This window comes from Neoarius graeffei, chromosome 23 (genome assembly GCF_027579695.1).
Source record: "Neoarius graeffei isolate fNeoGra1 chromosome 23, fNeoGra1.pri, whole genome shotgun sequence".
Lineage (NCBI taxonomy): Eukaryota > Metazoa > Chordata > Actinopteri > Siluriformes > Ariidae > Neoarius > Neoarius graeffei.
In genome coordinates this window covers 5,946,679-5,966,906 of record NC_083591.1, presented here as the reverse complement: position 1 = coordinate 5,966,906, position 20,228 = coordinate 5,946,679, and the positions used below count along the sequence as shown (strand labels likewise).

Sequence of the window (20,228 nt, the reverse complement as noted above, 5' to 3'; positions counted from 1 at the left end):
CATGATCATTTAAGATTTTAATTTTAATCTGTGAATAATCCTGATGCTTAATGCAGACTTCAAACGTGTGAAATCATTCACACGACTGCCGTTAAATAAGCATGCACGTGCACGTTCAGTACCTTGCATGTTCCTTTTGCGACTGGTGTGAGAAGTCTGAGGTGGTTGTGTTTGGAATGGTTTTTTTTTTGTTAGCTTCACGTTTATTTGTTAATCGTGTATCGAAAAATTCTCAAACGATTAATGTAAATAATGCTTGATGGGAAAAAGAAATGTTTGCCTTCCTCTTCATTCCTCTTCAACAGCACTGAATTTGTGCTCCATTTTGGTTGAGTGTCTTAATGATTTCCTTTGTTTTATCCCTCCTCTTGCTTGAGTGGTGAAACGTGAACTTTATGGTGCAGTCGTGGCATGTTGTACTTAACGCATGAAGCTGAACTCGTTAAAAATAATAAGGAAAATAAGGGTTAATAATTGTGTTTAATTGTCTTACTGAAATGACAATCACTCTGAGATCAAGATATTCAAGTTAAATAACAGTATAAATACTATTACGACTAACAATGATAAGCAATTTAGAGGAAAAATTGTACGACTAATGAGCTTCACAAATATTTAGACTATAATGCAAAGTGAGCATGATTTGTTAAGATGTAACCTATGGTTCCTAGTTTAGGCTTAAGCAAAAATGTACATATGTTACTGCTCAAATAATTTTTCGAGCTTGAAATATACGAATAAAGAATAGTGGGAGCTTATAATCTCGCAAAAACAGATTTATTTTATTGAGTCTAATAAATGTATTATGATTTCTGTTAAATCTAGTGAACTAGGGATCCAGCAAGAGACCACTGACTGCTTTGTGATGTCTCATGCATAATGTATATATGAAGGCATGTGAATAATTTGCATGTGTACCTTTTGTTCTTTGCCCCATTGTGCATGTTCTCCCCGTTGGCATGTACTTCCAGCCGTATACGATGATGCTCTTTTGCGAATATGAACTATTTCTCTAAATTCGTTAATGTGTTGCGCATATATGAATATTTAAAGGAGAACTGAAGTCATTTTTAAACTTGCTTTATTTCTTAATCGTGTTATTTAATTACTTTTTTGGTTTTAGTAACCTTATATCGTGACTCGTATTGGCAACTAATTGCAATTAAATATGATACTTATCGGCCTATTCGGTTTTTAGCCGTGTTGAATTTAGTTCATTTGGTCCACGGCAGGCGTCGCTTATCCGCGCGATCTTCACGAGACTTGTGCGAGACTTCGAAACGTGAAGTGTCAGCCAGGTGTCAGCGCCGCCATTTTGAAAACTGTTTTCCAAACGAAGTATTGCACAAAAACGAGTTTAAATGACGATTACTGCCTACTTTTTTCAAACTTTCCTGATTATTATCAAAACAAACAAAACTTCCAGCTTGATCACATCAGCATTCGAAAGAGGGCGCGCGTGTCTTTTGACAACCCCCGTGTCCAAAATCGCTCCCTACTCACTATATAGGGCACTGTATAGTGGGGACGCCATTTTGTAATGCTGTCCGCACTGAAAGAAATCAAATTAAAAGTCTCAAATTTGATTTAATAAAAGGCAGCGGCAAAAAAGAAAGTATTCAGCCTTGATTTAAAAAACTGAAAGATGCAGGAGCTTTGTTGGAAATGTGCTCAGTATAATATGGATTTATCACAAAAACACATGCATATGTTTATTATTTTGAAAACCCACCAGCTGACTGATCCGGCACGTTTTAATTGTGCGACAGTAATGAACGTAAATACCAGCGTGACGGACTAGTGCCTGAAAGCGTTTTCTCATTTTACCAACGAGCTCACTACTGTATATAGTCCTTTATTTTGTAATTCCCTATATAGGGAGTAGGGAGTAGTGAATAAGTGAGCGATTTCGGACACAGGGTTGGTGACTTTGATTTCCGCTGTACGTTTTACTTCCATCCTACGATGTCTCGCACAGGTCTCAACGAATCTCGTTTACGGCCGTTGCTTTGACATACGGACTGATATATTACAGAGCATATTTCAAGCACTCATAACTTGCTATAGCAGCGACAAAATAGCGATCAAAAATGCATTCCGATATTTAATAAAATGAGAGAAATAGAATTTTGATGTTTAAAAAATTTGCCTTCAGTTCTCCTTTAAGCAGAGATAAGTTTATGAATTCATTTCAAAACTCTGCATCATTTTCTAAACATTACTTAACATTGTAAACAATGGCATTTTATATATATATATTTTTCTCCTACTAATGCATGCATTCTGTATATAATTTGTACCCATTATTCTTCTGAAAGCGTTATGAAGATTTAAAAAAAAAACACTAGCTGTAAAATATTTTCTTTCCTTTAGTGTCTAATTCTATTTTTAAGCCAGCCAGACGAATAGATTTTTTTTTTTTAAAAACGCGTTCATGAGTGAAGCTGCGTGCCTCTCACCCTCTTCTCCAACAGCCACGCCCACCTGAAGATGGGGCTCCAGCCAAATCTCGCATGAGCCAAAAGCTCCAAACCATTCGGATCGCCACACGCTTTTACTGCGCCATCAGACACGTAAGGACACACCTGCAAAGACGCCACATACACGCTCTGTCCTGATCGGATGCCATGATAGAGCACAGGCTCAAAGTCATATCCCATGTCCAGAACCAACGTCATGTCTTCTTCCACAGTCAGCGTGTCTGCAGGGAAATCCAAGAGAACGTCAGTACAACTGTAGTGTGTTTATGGGGACATAATTACAACTTCCCTCAAGCAGAGGCAATGAATCATCAAGCTGGAGCCAGTTATTAAAAGAATAATGACAGGGATACCTTAGAGTAGCTTTTTTACATAATCATAATAATCAAAGCTAGTTGGACCTAGCGCTGATGACATTTGAAATGTTTCAGACAGTTCTATAACCAAATTAATCAGCAAGTCTTACTGGTTCTACTGGTTGATATCGCAACCAGTGTTTAATTTTTTATAGTAAAAGCTCTGACAGTAGTGCAGCTGAAACTTATGGTTTATTAAAGCATGCATACAGTATGTCATTTCTTTAGTAACTGCTTATTCATAGGGGTTTGTAATGCAGATGCAATTTTAAAAATGTATACTACAACCCCGATTCCAAAAAAGTTGGGACAAAGTACAAATTGTAAATAAAAACGGAATGCAATGATGTGGAAGTTTCAAAATTCCATATTTTATTCAGAATAGAACATAGATGACATATCAACTGTTTAAACTGAGAAAATGTATCATTTAAAGAGAAAAATTAGGTGATTTTACATTTCATGACAACAACACATCTCAAAAAAGTTGGGACAAGGCCATGTTTCCCACTGTGAGACATCCCCTTTTCTCTTTACAACAGTCTGTAAACGTCTGGGGACTGAGGAGACAAGTTGCTCAAGTTTAGGGATAGGAATGTTAACCCATTCTTGTCTAATGTAGGATTCTAGTTGCTCAACTGTCTTGGGTCTTTTTTGTCGTATCTTCCGTTTTATGATGCGCCAAATGTTTTCTATGGGTGAACGATCTGGACTGCAGGCTGGCCAGTTCAGTACCCGGACCCTTCTTCTACGCAGCCATGATGCTGTAATTGATGCAGTATGTGGTTTGGCATTGTCATGTTGGAAAATGCAAGGTCTTCCCTGAAAGAGACGTCGTCTGGATGGGAGCATATGTTGCTCTAGAACCTGGATATACCTTTCAGCATTGATGGTGTCTTTCCAGATGTGTACGAGGGGCGTTCAATAAGTAATGCCCCTGACCCACTTCCAGTTGTCTGATCTAGCTGAAATTTTGCATGTGCAATGATTTATATCTCGATGGGTTATGTGGCAAATTACAGCTCTGAACTAATTGTGGTTTCTGATTTACACGTGTTTGAACTGAGTCAGGTGTGAAATGGAGCCTGTTGAGTGTCGCGCAGTGATCCGGTTTTTGTATTTGAAAGGACGCACACCACAGGAGACTTTTGATGAAATGAAAGAAACTTATGGTGATAATGCCCCATCATATGACCTTGTAAAACGCTGGCATCGTGAATTCAAACATGGCCGGAAGTCTGTGGAAACAGCTCCCAGACCTGGCCGCCCCCCTTCTGCCATTGATGAGGCATCTGTCCGTCAAGTTGAGGCTGCCATTTTGGAAGATCGGCGCATTATTATTCGCCAAATAGCCCAAGAGGTCAAGATTAGTACAGGGTCTGTGGAAACTATCATTCATGACCATCTGCATATGCATAAGGTGTCTGCCAGATGGATTCCCAGGTTGCTCACACCTTTCCAGAAGCGAGAACGCGTCGAGTGCTCGAGGATGAATTTGGAGATGTGCCAAGAAGATGAGTCAAAGTTTTTCAAAAGACTGATGACACAGGATGAAACCTGGGTCCATCACTATGATCCAGAGACCAAAGCCCAGTCAATGCAGTGGAAGCACTTGAACTCACCACCTCCAAAGAAGGCAAGGGTGCAGCCCTCCGCTGGCAAGGTCATGCTCATAGTCTTCTGGGACCAGGACGGAGTAGTGATGACAGATTTCCTGGCAAAGGGTACCACAATTACAGGAGCCTATTATGCTTCACTTTTAAGGAAATTAAGAGAAGCTATCAAAATCAAGAGGCGGGGCAAGATCAGCAAAGGTATCCTCCTTCTGCAGGACAACGCTCCGGTCCACAACTCGCTTGTCGCCAGATCAGAAGCACGGGAGTGTGGCTATGAAATCCTCCCTACTCTCCTGACCTTGCACCCTCTGACTTTCACCTCTTCCCAGCCATGAAGTTGTTTTTGAAAGGAAAGCGTTTCCCAGATGATGCAGCCTTGATTTCTGAAGTCACGTCGTGGTTGGAGGACCAACCTGGGGTGTTCTACAAAAATGGTCTCCAGAGCTGCATCAAACGATGGGAGAAATGCATAACTCTGGGTGGTTCCTATGTAGAGAAAGACTAATAACTGTGCCAAGTTTCGTTGCTCTACTGCGATGGGAAGTGGGTCGGGGCATTACTTATTGAACGCCCCTCGTAAGCTGCCCATGCCACACGCACTAATGCAACCCCATACCATCAGAGATGCAGGCTTCTGAACTGAGCGCTGATAACAACTTGGGTCGTCCTTCTCCTCTTTAGTCCGAACGACACGGCGTCCCTGATTCCCATAAAGAACTTCAAATTTTGATTTGTCTGACCACAGAACAGTTTTCCACTTTGCCACAGTCCATTTTAAATGAGCCTTGGCCCAGAGAAGACGTCTGCGCTTCTGGATCATGTTTAGATACGGCTTCTTCTTTGAACTATAGAGTTTTAGCTGGCAACGGCGGATGGCACGGTGAATTGTGTTCACAGATAATGTTCTCTGGAAATATTCCTGAGTCCATTTTGTGATTTCCAATACAGAAGCATGCCTGTATGTGATGCAGTGCCGTCTAAGGGCCCGAAGATCATGGGCACCCAGTATGGTTTTCCAGCCTTGACCCTTACACACAGATTCTTCCAGATTCTCTGAATCTTTTGATGATATTATGCACTGTAGATGATGATATGTTCAAACTCTTTGCAATTTTACACTGTCGAACTCCTTTCTGATATTGCTCCACTATTTGTCAGCGCAGAATTAGGGGGATTGGTGATCCTCTTCCCATCTTTACTTCTGAGAGCCGCTGCCACTCCAAGATGCTCTTTTTATACCCAGTCATGTTAATGACCTATTGCCAATTGACCTAATGAGTTGCAATTTGGTCCTCCAGCTGTTCCTTTTTTGTACCTTTAACTTTTCCAGCCTCTTATTGCCCCTGTCCCAACTTTTTTGAGATGTGTTGCTGTCATGAAATTTCAAAATGTCTCACTTTGGACATTTGATATGTTGTCTATGTTCTATTGTGAATACAATATCAGTTTTTGAGATTTGTAAATTATTGCATTCCGTTTTTATTTAAAATTTGTACTTTGTCCCAACTTTTTTGGAATCGGGGTTGTATTTAATATCAGTAATTTATGTAAGGAAACACCGATTTGACATTTATGGGAAAAGACTTCAGGGCGGAGGAATTTGTGCTGTGCACTTTCTTATTTATGTGACACACTGCTTTTTTTTTTTGTCTTGTTGTCTTCAAGAGAAAAAATGAGAAAAGAAAGGCTGATTAGGGGATGAGTAAAATGGTTAGAATTAAATGTAGCTGTAAATGGATAAAAGTTGCTGTACAAATTGTAATTTTGGCAAATTGCTGCGGTATAAAAGGAATAAAGCACCTCAGGATATGTGTTAAAGGACATTTTAATCAGCTTTGAGGCACTCATAGCATCTCCACTTCATCACATCGTCCTGTTGATTGTTTTCCTAGAACCATGCACCCACAAGTGTTTTATTCCTTACATAAGTCATAATCTGTTAATTATACAAAGAAAAATGTAAAGAGACATTCTATAATTCCTGGAATATTCTGGATTCCAGTGTGTCTCTGTGTATTAAAAAAAAAAAGATATGAGTTTTGGTTCAGTATCAGTTATTGTACAGAATTTGTCAATGAATGGTCTTTAATTAAATCAGATAAATATACACGTCTTATTTTACATGGCAAAGCGGAAGACAAAGAATATATAATAAACACTAAAAATTCATAAACGCCAAGAATCAAACAGCAAAATCTATACGCTGGTAATTAAACAGCTAATTCATATTTAAAATATGAGTCTATTAAAGAACGAGTTCTGAAATCTATGTGTATTAACTTTAGGGCGTTGTGACTGGTTCTTTCTTATAGTTGTGTTGTGTCTCCAAAAAAAAGATTCATGTCATGTCTATAAACTCCTGTCCCCTGTTGAATACTTTGTTTTGTACTATTCATAAAATCTTAAGATCGAGTTCCTCGTCTAATGAATCCAAAGCTATTTTACATGGTTCGTTTTCTCTCTCCAGTCTACACAAAGTGTTTATTTTGTATTTATATTAATAATAATAATAATAATAATAATAATATAGGTATTCATATAATCTAAAACTGGGGATAAAACAAAAGAGACATTATGAATGACACTGTCATTGGTGCGTCCTACAGTGCTGTGTGTGTTGGCAAGCACAAAATCAGTGCTCAGACTGACCTACCTGAAGCTAGTGTGCTATTTTATTTATATATATATATATATATATATATATATATATATATATATATATATATATATATATATATATTATATAATATATGAGTGATTCCACGCTTATGGGTACTGAAATGGGGACATGAACTTATTTTTAAAAATTCACCTAAAACCATTTCTTTTTTTACCATCAAGTTACAAAACATGTAATCTTTAATGAATGATATGTTAAAAGATAACTTTAATTTTCTCAGATGTAATAAAAACATATTTATATGCCAAAGTCAAGCCTATGAGTTCCAAAATGACGTCTGTTACATTACTTCTGTTACGATTGTCCATCTCTCGTCTGTTACAAATTAATTACAATCTAGCTCTATACCATGTTAATCTTATTGAAAGAATGTGTATGTTTATTCTACTACACATGTTTATTAATTATATTTGCTAAAACATCACCTTTCTATGTTTCAAAAAGTAATTCTACATTGTTAAAATTGAGAATATATATGTCCACAACACTTCTGTTACGTTCTGACTTTGGCATATAAATATGTTTTTATTACATCTCAGAAAATTAAAGTTATCTTTTAACATATCATTCATTAAAGATTACATGTTTTGTGACCTGATGGTAAAAAAAGAAATGGTTTTAGGTGAATTTTAAAAAATAAGTTCATGTCCCCATTTCAGTACCCATAAGCGTGGAATCACTCATAAATATATATATATATATATATATATATATATATATATATATATAAAATAAACGCAGTGACTGCGGTTTCAGGGCTCATGATTTTTATTTTATGATGAATTCTTTTCCAGAGGTTTTAATTTTCATGTATAGACATTCAGAGTGTGAAAGTTGTCGCTGCATTCTTTTAAAGAACAGGAGCTGAACATTTCACTGAGAGAAGTTTTTGTTTTTATAGTAAGGCATGACAGGCCAATGTTATTGCATCATAAAATATACAAGCCCGTGATGTCTCAGTATGCAAACGCAGGCCATGCAGCATCTGTGTGCCAGAGTGCATTTCCAATTTGCATATTCATCAAATCTGGATTTCTAAACCCGTCTGTACTGTTTTTCTGGTGTTGTAAAATATATTCACTGACCGTGTAGAAGTGGAATAAATCCATGTCAAACACAAACTCTTACTCTGAAGTCAGTTGTTACCTGAAGTTTTTTAAAGAATAATACCTTTTTTTTTTTTTCCACCCCCAATGTGAATATCAGACTAAGGAGCTCCCAACGTACAAAGACAATGACTTCATCAATGATGGACAGAAAATCTATATAGATGACGAGAACAAGAAGATGTTCCTGGAGAAGCTAAAGAATGATGTGGAGGTTTGAGTCATTTGCTAAAATATGAGTACTGAACCATAATTGTAATTATTTCCACTGCTGATCCATCCAGCGCTCATATTCATATTCGCTCTGCTTTAAGGAATATTGCCATGCATGATATATAATGATAATGATGATATTAAGGTATTTCTACATTTTTCTTTTCATCTTAGGATTTGCTCTTCTTCATCTGTCCTCTTTATTCTCCTTCTTGATCACGCTAAGCTGAGTGTGTGTGTTTGCGCAGTTTCTGGCCCAGCTGAAGCTAATGGACTACAGCCTGCTTGTCGGGCTCCATGACGTAGAGCGCGGAGAGCAGGAGCAGCCGGAGGAGGAGATCGAGGAGAACGAAGGAGGAGAGGAGGAAGGAGCCGAGAGCGATGGAGGAGTGACCGGGTCTCCACCCGAAAGTCCCAGCAACACACTCGACAGCAGCAAGCCACTGGGGCCAGGAGAGTTTGATCCCGCCGTGGACGTCTACGCCATACGCAGTCACGAGAGTGAGTGTGTTAATACAGTCAAGTGTAGGAGTATACGGTATATGCATGTAGATCATCTTATTCTTCTTCTGAGGTTTAGTGCTCCCTGAGAGAAATGTATTTACGCTTCCTCTCAGACGCCCCCAAAAAAGAGGTGTACTTCATGGCGGTAATCGACATCCTCACACCATATGATGCGAAGAAGAAAGCAGCACACGCAGCTAAGACAGTGAAGCATGGGGTAAGACCTAACGCTAGTTCCAGCTTTTATAACCGGGTTTACAAAAAATTTCAAATCCACAAACATGGACTCATCCCATTCAGTAAAACAGCATCATCTGAATATTCACCGTAATACTGTTTTTAATATCAACTTAAATAGGAACACTGTCGAATTGTTAAGGGAAGGCGATCTGGTCTATCCAGCAGAGTAAAATAAAGTTAACAGCAGTCGATTACATAAAATTGTATTTAACTGGAACTGTATAAGGAAACTGATGATTATGAGGAGACAACTCCCTGAGACGAACCAGACTCTTCATGGTGACACCAGACAGTGTGATTATAAATCATTACACTGTACAGGTGTAGAAGAGTCAAGACACTCTGGACTAAGTGTGTTGAAAGGATGTTCAGATTAAAGTGCATATCACGGGTAAATTCAGGAGCAATGCTGCGTTCATGTGCTATGGGAAGATGAGGTTTTCCAGTTGGGAAGTGGTATTTACTAGTGTGTTGTGTTCACATGCTTTTGTTGTTGTTGACAAATTAAAGATGGTGGACCAGATTCAGAATCAGGCCTGTTATTTGGCTAAAACAATTATAGATTGCCTTGTTCATCAGCTGCAGCAGGAATATGAGTTATCAAAAGTCAAAAGGTAAATAATGCTGAATATTTCCTGATCATGACAAGTAGAGATTTTCTTAACACATTGAATGCCACGCAGTTTTTGGAAATTTGGCTGTAGCCACAATGAGAGTAGCCAGTATCTAGATCATTGTTGGCATTCTTTGGACAGCCACAGAATATTTTGTATTAGGCTATAATATACATATTATAATAATATCATATACATAACATGACTCGTTTAAAAGGTGAGAGTCAGCTTTCCGTAGGTGAAAACCACTTCTTTCTTGGTTCATAAGCTAGTCTTGTACCGCTCGCCGCCATGTTGAAAAGGTTAAAGTTCATCTCATCTCGCCAACTCGTGTATCAAAATTTTCTACGAGTTGCCCAGTGGAAAATACCACAAGAGGGGGCGTTCATGTGTGCTTTCCATGTCGGCGTTTGGTATTTACCATAATTCCCATAGCACATGAACGCACCACAAGATCAATGTAATTCTCCTATTTTATATTAAACTTTGGTCAAATATCTGTAACATTCTGCATTCTCTGCAATTTTTTTTACCTTGCGCAATACCAGAAAAATCCAGTTGAAATCAAGCCGTTTGAGGCGAATTGGTCCGCCTCTGAAAAAACTTGGCATTTGGATTTCCAGGGAAACATTGATTTTCGTGACGTCGCGTGTGGGACGCCTCCTTCTGAATCCTACGTCAGCGCTGGTTTGTTTATGAGAAAACGACCTGGTGGTTTTCTGCAAATTTCTTCAACGTTATCGAGTAATTATTAAAATGGTTAACAGGTGTATCGTAGGAGGGTGTAGCAACACCAATCTTGATGGGATTAGTACTCATCGTTTCCCAAAAGACCGGACAATGAGAGAGAAATGGGAGCACTTGGTCTACACAGGCTGTGCACTGAAACCGTGCAAAGCTCGCGCAGCCTGCTGGCGCTTCCGCAGGTGACGTCACGAATCTGGCTCCAGACTCCCTTGGGATTTTTCCAGACGCGTTTTGTTATTTTATTTTTTTCTGCTGTAGACAGATGGCCTTGTGCAAAATTACCCTTCTGGATGAGTGTGTAAAGGGACATACTTTCATATAAAAAAAACCACGAAATTGGTCCAGGATATGCACTTTAAGAGTGATTTAAGCAGTCTTTATGATCACAGCAGGGGACAAATCTACAGTATACACACCAGGACATAAAATGTTCAGAGTTTGAAATGGCAAGCTCTGAAAAAGGGTTTAGGAAATGCTTTATATTCATGATGTTTGGCGTCATCTTTAAAGGTGACATATTATACCTCTTTTCCACACGTTGAGACAGTTCCCTGAGGTCTTAATGAAACATCCGTGACATGCTTTGGTCAAGGATAAAACACCACAGCTCCCTTCTCACCCTGTCTAAACAGCCCTGTTCAAAAACCGCTGATGTGAGGAACAGCCTGTTCCTTTACATGATAATGAGGCACTGTTCGTCCCACCCCCTCTTCCACTGGCCAGTCAGGGCACTTCCCTCATGAATATTCGTTCGCATAGGCAATTCTCATGCCATGAGTGGAGATACTCCGATGATGGGGTGGGATTATTCTAATGAGCTCTTCTTGCAACACAGAAAGAGGAGCCGAATCTGAATAACTTGTTGAAGCAGAGGTTTTCTGAAATAGGCAGCACAAAGGAAACTGACTGGGTGTGTTATTTCAGAGTTTGTGGGTTGGTAAGCTCCAGATACCCAGAAGTACTGAATAAATTGAGTTTTTCATAAAGGTGCAGTCAGCAGTTTATTCTGAACTCAGAATTGAAACTATCACAGCTGTTTCTTTGAGTCATTTCCTCAAGTCGAATTAATATGACAAATCGAGAGACCACTTTGTTTGGATGTTGGTGGTCGATATTATTTGTTTATTATCCCTTTTATCGAGCATATGCAGTGTTTCATGTATCTTATTGACGGCTGAACGGATTTGAGAAGTGTCCTGACTCAAACATTATTGATGCCTTTAACATCATGTTCTACGTTAACCCCAGGGGAAACCATGTTGAAAACAGTGTTCGAACAAACCAAGCTTTAAAGGGGCCTTTATGAAAAGTGCACGAAGCCCAACAGAAAAGCTTTCGTCCTGTCACCAGGAGATTGCAAGTTTAAATCCCAACATATGGCCAAGCGCCAAGGAATCAAAATTGGCTGTGTTCTCTTAGTGGGAGGGGTAAACTCTTTCTGTCAATCATAAGCTGTGTTCACATATATACCGGTATGATAGTGGTATAACTGTATCGATACAAAGTATACCGGTACAGTTTAGTGCATCTGTCCACACTAGCGAGAAATGTTTGTGGTTTTCTTTCACGGTAGTTGAAATGCGCATGCGTGAAGTGTTTCCGTGGTTTCCGAGTAACTTCCTTCCGAGAATATGGCAGATGAAACAACGTGTGTGTGCTTTTTGTTGTCAATGTACAGTCTGTATTTCTGGTGGTCATTTATTCAGTCGAATCGTATAAAACGCGCGAGGCAGTTGAGAAAGAAACAAAGAAAACGAATCTCCTGTTCCAACTGTTCCTGGCATCGCTCGTCTCCCCAAAGCTCAAACAAACACATAACTTCGTCTTTGCTCCATGTAGCTCCACGGTCGTTTTGAGCCATTTTGACGTTTTATTTACAGCTGGAAAGCATGTGCGTATTGTATTGTATTGTATGAATAACCCGGAAGAAGTACGGTAGGAATGGTTCATTGCGCATGCGCATTATATTTGTATCGATACAGAACCGCTTCATCTGTCTACACTACAGCGAAGCGCTACAGTACCGATACTGTACTGGTACGAAACCCATACATTTGTGGGTTTCGTACCGATACAGTTATACCACTACAGTACCAGTATAGTTGCTAGTGTAGACAGGTGTTGCGGTACGAAAGTAGTATCGTATCTAGCCTGGGCCCGCCCATCCTAAGCGTGACGCAACACGAGGGCCTGTTGCGAGCTTAGTCTGGCCAGGCAAGCTATCTACAGCTCTTCCAAGCTCCCGAAAAATCGGGAACCAATCAACTTTGAGCATCTCCAACGGCCCTGGGTAGAGGCGTGTTCAAGGCAGTGACGTAGTAGAACTGCGACCGGAAGCCATAGATTGTTTACAGAATCTATGCCGGAAGCGCTTCATTCACGCTTCCGCATCTATTACGCATAGATGCTGTATTGAAAGCATTCAACGGGAAGTTCTCATTGAAAACGGAGCAAAGAGCAGCCCTGGAGGTATTTATTGAAAGGAAGGACGTTTTCGCCTTGCTCCCGACCGGCTTCGGTAAGAGTTTAATCTACCAGTTAGCCCCGTCGCGTCACATACATCAGAGGAAAGAGTGATGTGATTGGTTTAAGCTTCGTCACAGCCTTTTCTGGCTTCGACCAGTAGCAAACTGAGGCATTTCAGGGAGGCGGGTCAACCACGGGCTCTGGGAAACGGTTGGGCTTAATATCTTGGCCAGACCAATAGCTCGTAGAGCTTTGTCGCGTTAGCCAGACTATATCGTATCGGTACAAAATCCCTAGTGTGGACAGGGTAAATGTGACACTAAGCAATTGTGGGCATCTGTGAGTTCATGTATGCAGAAGAGGGCAAACAGCGCTTTCCTCTGAGCTTGTTGTGCTGCCCTGTGATGCAACAGTTCAGAAAAGAAGCAGTTGTCTTGCTTCATGTGTCTCAGAGGAAGCATGTCTTAACCTTTACCCTCCAGAGGAGAGCTGGCTGGTGGGTGGGAATCGGTAAGTGAGAAAATGTGAGGGGGAAAGTGTTTTGAACAGATGAACATCCACTGAGTTAGTTTTTTTTTTTTTTTTTCCCCTTCTCGGCTCTAGGCTGGAGCCGAAATCTCGACGGTTAATCCGGAGCAATATTCCAAAAGGTTTTACGACTTCATCACCACCATTCTGTCCTAACCGTCGTCTGAGGTCAGTCTCAGGACCCTGAGTTCAGGTCTCCAACCCACTGAGAGGCTTTTAATGGGATCCTTGGACATTTACTCGAATTAATTATCTGTTTACAGTTGTTTTTCTCTTTTTTTTAATAAATGCATTAATAAATAGGTTTATGGCTGTGGATGGATAAACATATAGCTGTGTGTTATACTGTGCTGTACATCTGTAATAGATATTGTTGATTGGGATGTTGAGTGGTATTATTGTGTTTATGTGGAAACCTCAAAGCTGCTTTTTACTCTTATTCTTTGTTTACTGCAAGAAGACATCAAATACAGATGCTTTTCTGAGCCTGGGTTAAACATTGTTTTAGACCAAGGCTGCTTTCACACTTTACTCACCCTGTAACCATAACCATCCCAAAACCAGACAATTATTTTTAGTTACATGTCGTAAATCTCCTCCTCTTCGCTGTCCAGCCGCATCCCGTCGGATTTGCACTGGCCGTTTTACAAGTGTGAAAGCAGCCTGAAAAGGTTGTTCAGTCAGGGGTCTCTCATTAACAGCACAAATGATTATCTCTTGCTGGAAATGCTGGTCCATGGTATCTGTAGATTGGTATAACTGCTTTCGAAATTATAAACCCATCGTTTTAAATCTTCTACTAAGCACTTGTACCCTTCAGATGAAGAAGCAATGAGATTTTGTAGTCTAGTTAGATTCACCGCTGACTGCACAGTTTATTGTCGAGAAGCTTATAAGTAGGAAACCTATAAAAGTTGTTTGCACATGACCTAAAGCAGGAGTTCTCGGCTCCTGTTGCGCACAGTTTGAAGCATGATCCAGCTGCACAGTAAATTTTAAACCTCATAATCAGTGAGGTAAAGACAAGAAAACTTGACTCTTCACTGCTGGATTCCAGAACCAGTGCACCAAAATATTTATGCAAACGATGCCAATTTTACTACTGACTCGAGGGTTATGCAATAGTAGTGAGATTGTAGTGAGCTCTTAGAGGAAAACTCCACCCTGAAGCACGTCAGTCATGTTTCGGTACTAATTTGTTAGCTAATGCTTTCAGAGAGCTCAAAAAAATAACGGCCATGTTTCGCTGTCAGCTCTTACATACAAATGTGTAATTCTTCCAGAAAAGCTCAATGTCATGTTAATGAGAAATGCAACAGAAGTTGCGAAGACGTTACGGCAAACGCCGTCGTCCCAGAATGCGTTCTAGCAGAAACCCGACTCGAGCTGCGAGACGACAAGGCGATAAAAGCTTTGGGAGCTGATCTGTTTGATGAGGTGGTGAGAGAGCTGGACAGACAAAAGGACTAAAGCACCGCCGCATCACTCTCTTTAGATAGAGATGAAGCGAGGGTTAAATCCCACCAGACCACTAACAACGCGGCATTGTGGGTAATGTAGGAAACCAAAGTAAACATAGATCAACATGTCAATGAAAGATGTTTAAACTAAACAAAAAAAGTACAAAATGAATCGAGCTAAAAATTGTTTATGCAGAATAATATGCAGTGCATTCAGGATGGATTTGTCCTTTAAGCCGAGTTTCAGTTCCGAATGAATTAGATCATAGAAGGAATTATTATTATTATTATAGCATATCATGTTTTTATTCTTGAAGAAAGTTTTATTGCTAATTGACAATTTTAAAAATCTATTGAAAACTATGCCTGTATTTTTACTTTTTTTTTCTCTCTCTCTCTCAGCAGTGTATTTTTTGCAGGTTTAAAGTTTTAAAATGGATCGTTCTTCTGGTAGGAGTGTTGTTCTAATTTGGACGTTTTTTTATGCTTGACTTTTAGCATTTAAGCTGCACTGTAAAGAAAAAAAAACCTAGAATACTGATTCTTACAACTCTCTGTCTTGCTGTCTGTTTCTCTTCCTCTCAAGCCTGTAACTCTGAACGTTAATATTCTATAATAATGTAGTTCTAGCTGTATGTTTTTTCTTTCTTCCAGAGTACCGTTCTAACCCAGACCATCTGCCCATCCGTCTCCACATCAATTTACACTGTGCAAGAGTGTGCCTTTTTTACTCGGAGTCATTTAATTTTATATTTAAATCTTTTTGCTTGTTTTTTGTTTTTAAACAAAAGTTGAAAAGCAGATGTTATTTTCTACCAAGGAACAGGTGATTTGGGTGAATCCTGAAGCGCTTTGGCTCTTCCTGTGATGTGTAAATACATTAGTGTAAAATATCTACGATCTTAAGACTGAATGTCGCTAAATGTCCGACTTCAGAGTTAATCCAGCGATTGTGTCTCAATGTTTGATATTGAAGTGAGATGTTTCTTGTGCAGCTTTTGAAAGAGATTTTTTGAAGGTATTTACAGTCCAGTGCTGGTCTTTTTGGTGTGTTTTACTGTCAGTGAATCTGATTACTGAGCTACAATGAAAGACTATAAGCCATGCTGTTCGATTTTTAAGGCAGAACTTTTTAATCCTGAAAGCTACAGACCTCGTATGGACGTTATATCGTACTCTGTTGCATTTGAACCTCACTCACACTCCTGTACAGGCAAAGATTTTTCTTCTCTCCACATTTTTTCCAAAACCAAATCCTCTCCTTGATCAGAAAATGATCAGTTGTACTTTTTCCCCTCAGTCTCTGATCATAACGAGTGTCAAAGGAAAGATTTGAAAATGCTTCCAGTGTGTGAATGTCCTACAGAAGAAGGGATAAAAGGACAAACCCTTTAAGAAAGTGCTGTGAAAGACGCAGTCTGACATGACCAGCTGTCTGCCTGCTTGCCGTCACTGTTGTTTATCCTGTCATGACTGTGTGCAGTTTTTTTCATGTATGTCTGCAATGTTTTGAGGCACTCGACCATCAGCGTCGCTTAATAAAATGATGCTTTAATCAACCTGAATGTCTGCTTCACTACAATATTTATTACATCTGTCCAAACTTAGACAGTAATTGAGAAAGGAACAAAAAATTGGGGGGTTGGGGGGTGCTGTTATTGAAAAATAATCAATTCAGTCTTACCATCCATGTGTTTTTGCTTTTTTTTTCCTGATTATACCACAGCAATTTGCCAGTGATTGCAATTTTTATTAAGGAACATGTCATATTTTTATCCATTTATAGTTGCATTTAATGTTGTGCAACATCCACGAAACAAGTTATTTCCTCATCACTGGTTATATCGTTTATAACAGTCATTCCCTAGCTAGTCTCTCTCTCTCTCTCTCCCCCTGCCTGTCTGTTCTCTCTCTATCTCTCTGCCTATCTGTCTCTCTCCCCCCCGCCTGTCTGTTCTCTTCTCTATCTCTCTGCCTATCTGTCTCTCTCTCTCCCTGCCTGTCTGTTCTCTTCTCTGTCTATCTCTCTGCCTATCTGTCTCTCTCTCCCCCTGCCTGTCTGTTCTCTTCTCTATCTATCTCTCTGCCTATCTGTCTCTCTCTCCCCCACCTGTCTGTCCTCTTCTCTATCTATCTCTCTGCCTGTCTGTCTGTCTCTCTCCCCCGCCTGTCTGTTCTCTATCTATCTCTCTGCCTATCTGTCTCTCTCTCCCCCCGCCTGTCTGTTCTCTTCTCTATCTATCTCTCTGCCTATCTGTCTCTCTCTCCCCGGCCTGTCTGTTCTCTTCTCTCTCTATCTCTCTGCCTATCTGTCTCTCTCTCCCCCCGCCTGTCTGTTCTCTTATCTATCTATCTCTCTGCCTATCTGTCTCTCTCTCTCCCCCCTGCCTGTCTGATCTATCTATCTATCTATCTATCTATCTATCTATCTATCTATCTATCTATCTATCTATGTCTCTCTCCCCCCGTCTGTTCTCTTCTCTCTCTATCTCTCTGCCTATCTGTCTCTCTCTCCCCCGCCTGTCTGTTCTCTTCTCTATCTATCTCTCTGCCTATCTGTCTCTCTCTCCCCCGCCTGTCTGTTCTCTTCTCTCTCTATCTCTCTGCCTATCTGTGTCTCTCTCCCCCCGCCTGTCTGTTCTCTTCTCTATCTATCTCTCTGCCTATCTGTCTCTCTCTCCCCCCTGCCTGTCTGATCTATCTATCTATCTATCTATCTATCTATCTATCTATCTATCTATCTATCTATGTCTGTCTCTTTCTCCCCCCCGCCTGTCTGTTCTCTCTCTCTCTCTCTCTGCCTATCTGTGTCTCTCTCTGCCTGTCTGTCTCTCTCTCCTCGCTCCCCTCTCTCTCTCTGCCTGTCTGTTTCTCCCTCTCTCCTCCCCCCTCTCTCTCTGCCTGTCTGTTTCTCCCTCTCTCCTCCCCCCTCTCTCTCTGCCTGTCTGTTTCTCTCTCTCCCCTCTCTTCTCTCTCTGCCTGTCTGTCTCTCTCTCTCTCTCTCTCTGCTTGCCTGTCTCTTTCTCTCTATATATCAAATAAACAACCTGTATTTATTTATTCATTCGTTTATTTATTTATTATACAGGAAAAACTACCAAGTCAGAAAACTTTATGCTGACACTGGAGACTCCTTCTAAACTTCTCCATGTATGGAGCATCCATCATACTGATCACTGTGCAAGGTGAACAATTAAAAACAAGCTGAAATAAAAATGTAAAAGAACAATCCACACTAAAAATACAAAAGCTTTAAAAGTGTATACCTTACTTTGAACCAGTTCTTTCTTTCTTTCTGCATATCTCTGGCAAGTCTTGTCTTTCAGTCTCTGTTTGGTGAACCTTAATCCCTTCAACACTCTTTATCATCTTCTCCAGCTCTGTGAAAGGTCAGTATTTTCTGGTGTTGGTAATGCGAGAGCTGTTTTCCTGATTCCCCCTGACTTTGTGCCAGCAGCTTTCCTGAGATTCTGATCCTCTTGGAACTTGTCAAGCTTGTTATTGAGGCGTAAATTAGTGCAAGTTTTTGAGCCGGATAATAAACATGACAGCTGGTTTAGAGTCATGTGCTGCGAGTTATATTTCAACGGGATTAATTCTGTTTGAAGAAACTCTGAAACACAGACGCGTTATTCCGTTTCCACACAGAGTCGAAGAACTCCTGCTTTCCAGTGGGTTTAGATTTTGCAGTGATGTTGATGACCAGCAGAGGGCGCAAGGAGGGACGCGTTGAGGCCTGAAGCGTCTCTCCACAGCATGACTGCATGAGGAGCTGTTTCTGGATTAATTGTGCTCATTAATTCAGTTAAATTTAGCAGATGAGGCCAGTTAGGCTGTTATAAAGTTACTTAGATTGAGTAATCATTATGCTTAAGTTTTTATGATTATTATTATTAATAGTAGTAGTAGTACTATTAATTACAAATGAGCGCATTATTTTCTATATCATATGCTAATTAAGAACGCTTTGATCTTGACCGGCACGGTGGTGTAGTGGTTAGCGCTGTCGCCTCACAATAAGAAGGTCCTGGGTTCGAGCCCCGTGGCCGGTGAGGGCCTTTCTGTGTGGAGTTTGCATGTTCTCCCCGTGTCCGCGTGGGTTTCCTCCGGGTGCTCCGGTTTCCCCCAAAGACATGCAGGTTAGGTTAACTGGTGACTCTAAATTGACCGTAGGTGTGAGTGTGAATGGTTGTCTGTGTCTCTGTGTCAGCCCTGTGATGACCTGGCGACTTGTCCAGGGTGTACCCCGCCTTTCGCCCGTAGTCAGCTGGGATAGGCTCCAGCTTGCCTGCGACCCTGTAGAACAGGATAAAGCGGCTACAGATAATGAGATGTTGATTTCCGGTTTGGAGAATTTACACACTGGGTCTAATAGTGTTTAAAGGTAACAGCTGTCTGTCTGGAGATTTCTATACTTTGGTAGCTAAGTTATTTGTTCTTTGTTGTTTTTGTTTAGTAGCTGATGTGGCCAGCTGTGATGGTAGATACCACTTCTGTTTTTTTTGTTTGTTTGTTTTTAAGGATAGGAAAACTTAAGCCAAACTTACTGTCATTTTTTGTCTTTCTTGACATGCATGTTCCGGATTTCATTCATTATTTCGAAAGAATTTTTAGACCAATAAATGATTTGGCATTTAAAGACACACACACACACACACACACACACAATAAATAAATAACCCTTCTGTAAGAAGTCTATAGTGTGTCGAGGTCAAGTCTTTCAGCTGTAAACCATTTCAGTCCTTGTTTGGGTAAAGAACAGGATTATTAAATGATCCAAATCTATATTTAACACTTTATTTCAATCCTAAATTATACACTTGAAGCAAGTGTCAATATTTAAGCACAAGAGATTTCAGACTAGTTTTAGCTTGGAGTTGGATTACATGCAGTTGATCTCTTTAAATTAATGAAGGCCTTTTAAAATGAAAAAGTAGGCTTTTTTATCTTATGTTTACACTCTCTTAATTAACAATGATTATACAGCACTGTACAAAAGACAAACTTATATATATTAATTTATAAGTACAAAAACGTTCTAGATTTCAAGTAAGCAGCAAATTACATGAGACACTTCTCAACCAAAAAGAAAAAAAAAACATTAATGAAGGCTACTGGAACATTTTTGGTGCAAAATGAAGAAGTGAGTGTGACTGTCAAAGTGTCCAGAAGAACTGGGGCTGGTTCTGTAAGATGCTCAGTAAAACCTCATTTCCTT

The 20,228-nt window shown here is 40.0% G+C and overlaps 1 protein-coding gene across 2 annotated transcripts in view; it reads left to right on the top strand.

Annotated features, from left to right (window-relative positions):
- The window catches only part of pip4k2ab (phosphatidylinositol-5-phosphate 4-kinase, type II, alpha b), a 48,192-nt gene extending 31,643 nt beyond the window's left edge, over positions 1-16,549 (top strand). The window contains exons 7-11 of one of the 2 annotated variants that reach the window (XM_060905233.1): positions 2,475-2,573; positions 8,339-8,452; positions 8,700-8,952; positions 9,069-9,172; positions 13,626-16,549. In XM_060905233.1, the coding sequence (XP_060761216.1) occupies positions 2,475-2,573; positions 8,339-8,452; positions 8,700-8,952; positions 9,069-9,172; positions 13,626-13,706 (651 nt within the window). In that variant the 3' untranslated portion in view covers positions 13,707-16,549. The remainder of the gene's footprint in view (positions 1-2,474; positions 2,574-8,338; positions 8,453-8,699; positions 8,953-9,068; positions 9,173-13,625) is intronic. The other variant, XM_060905234.1, reaches the window with a different exon arrangement.
- The last annotated feature ends 3,679 nt before the right edge of the window (positions 16,550-20,228 follow it).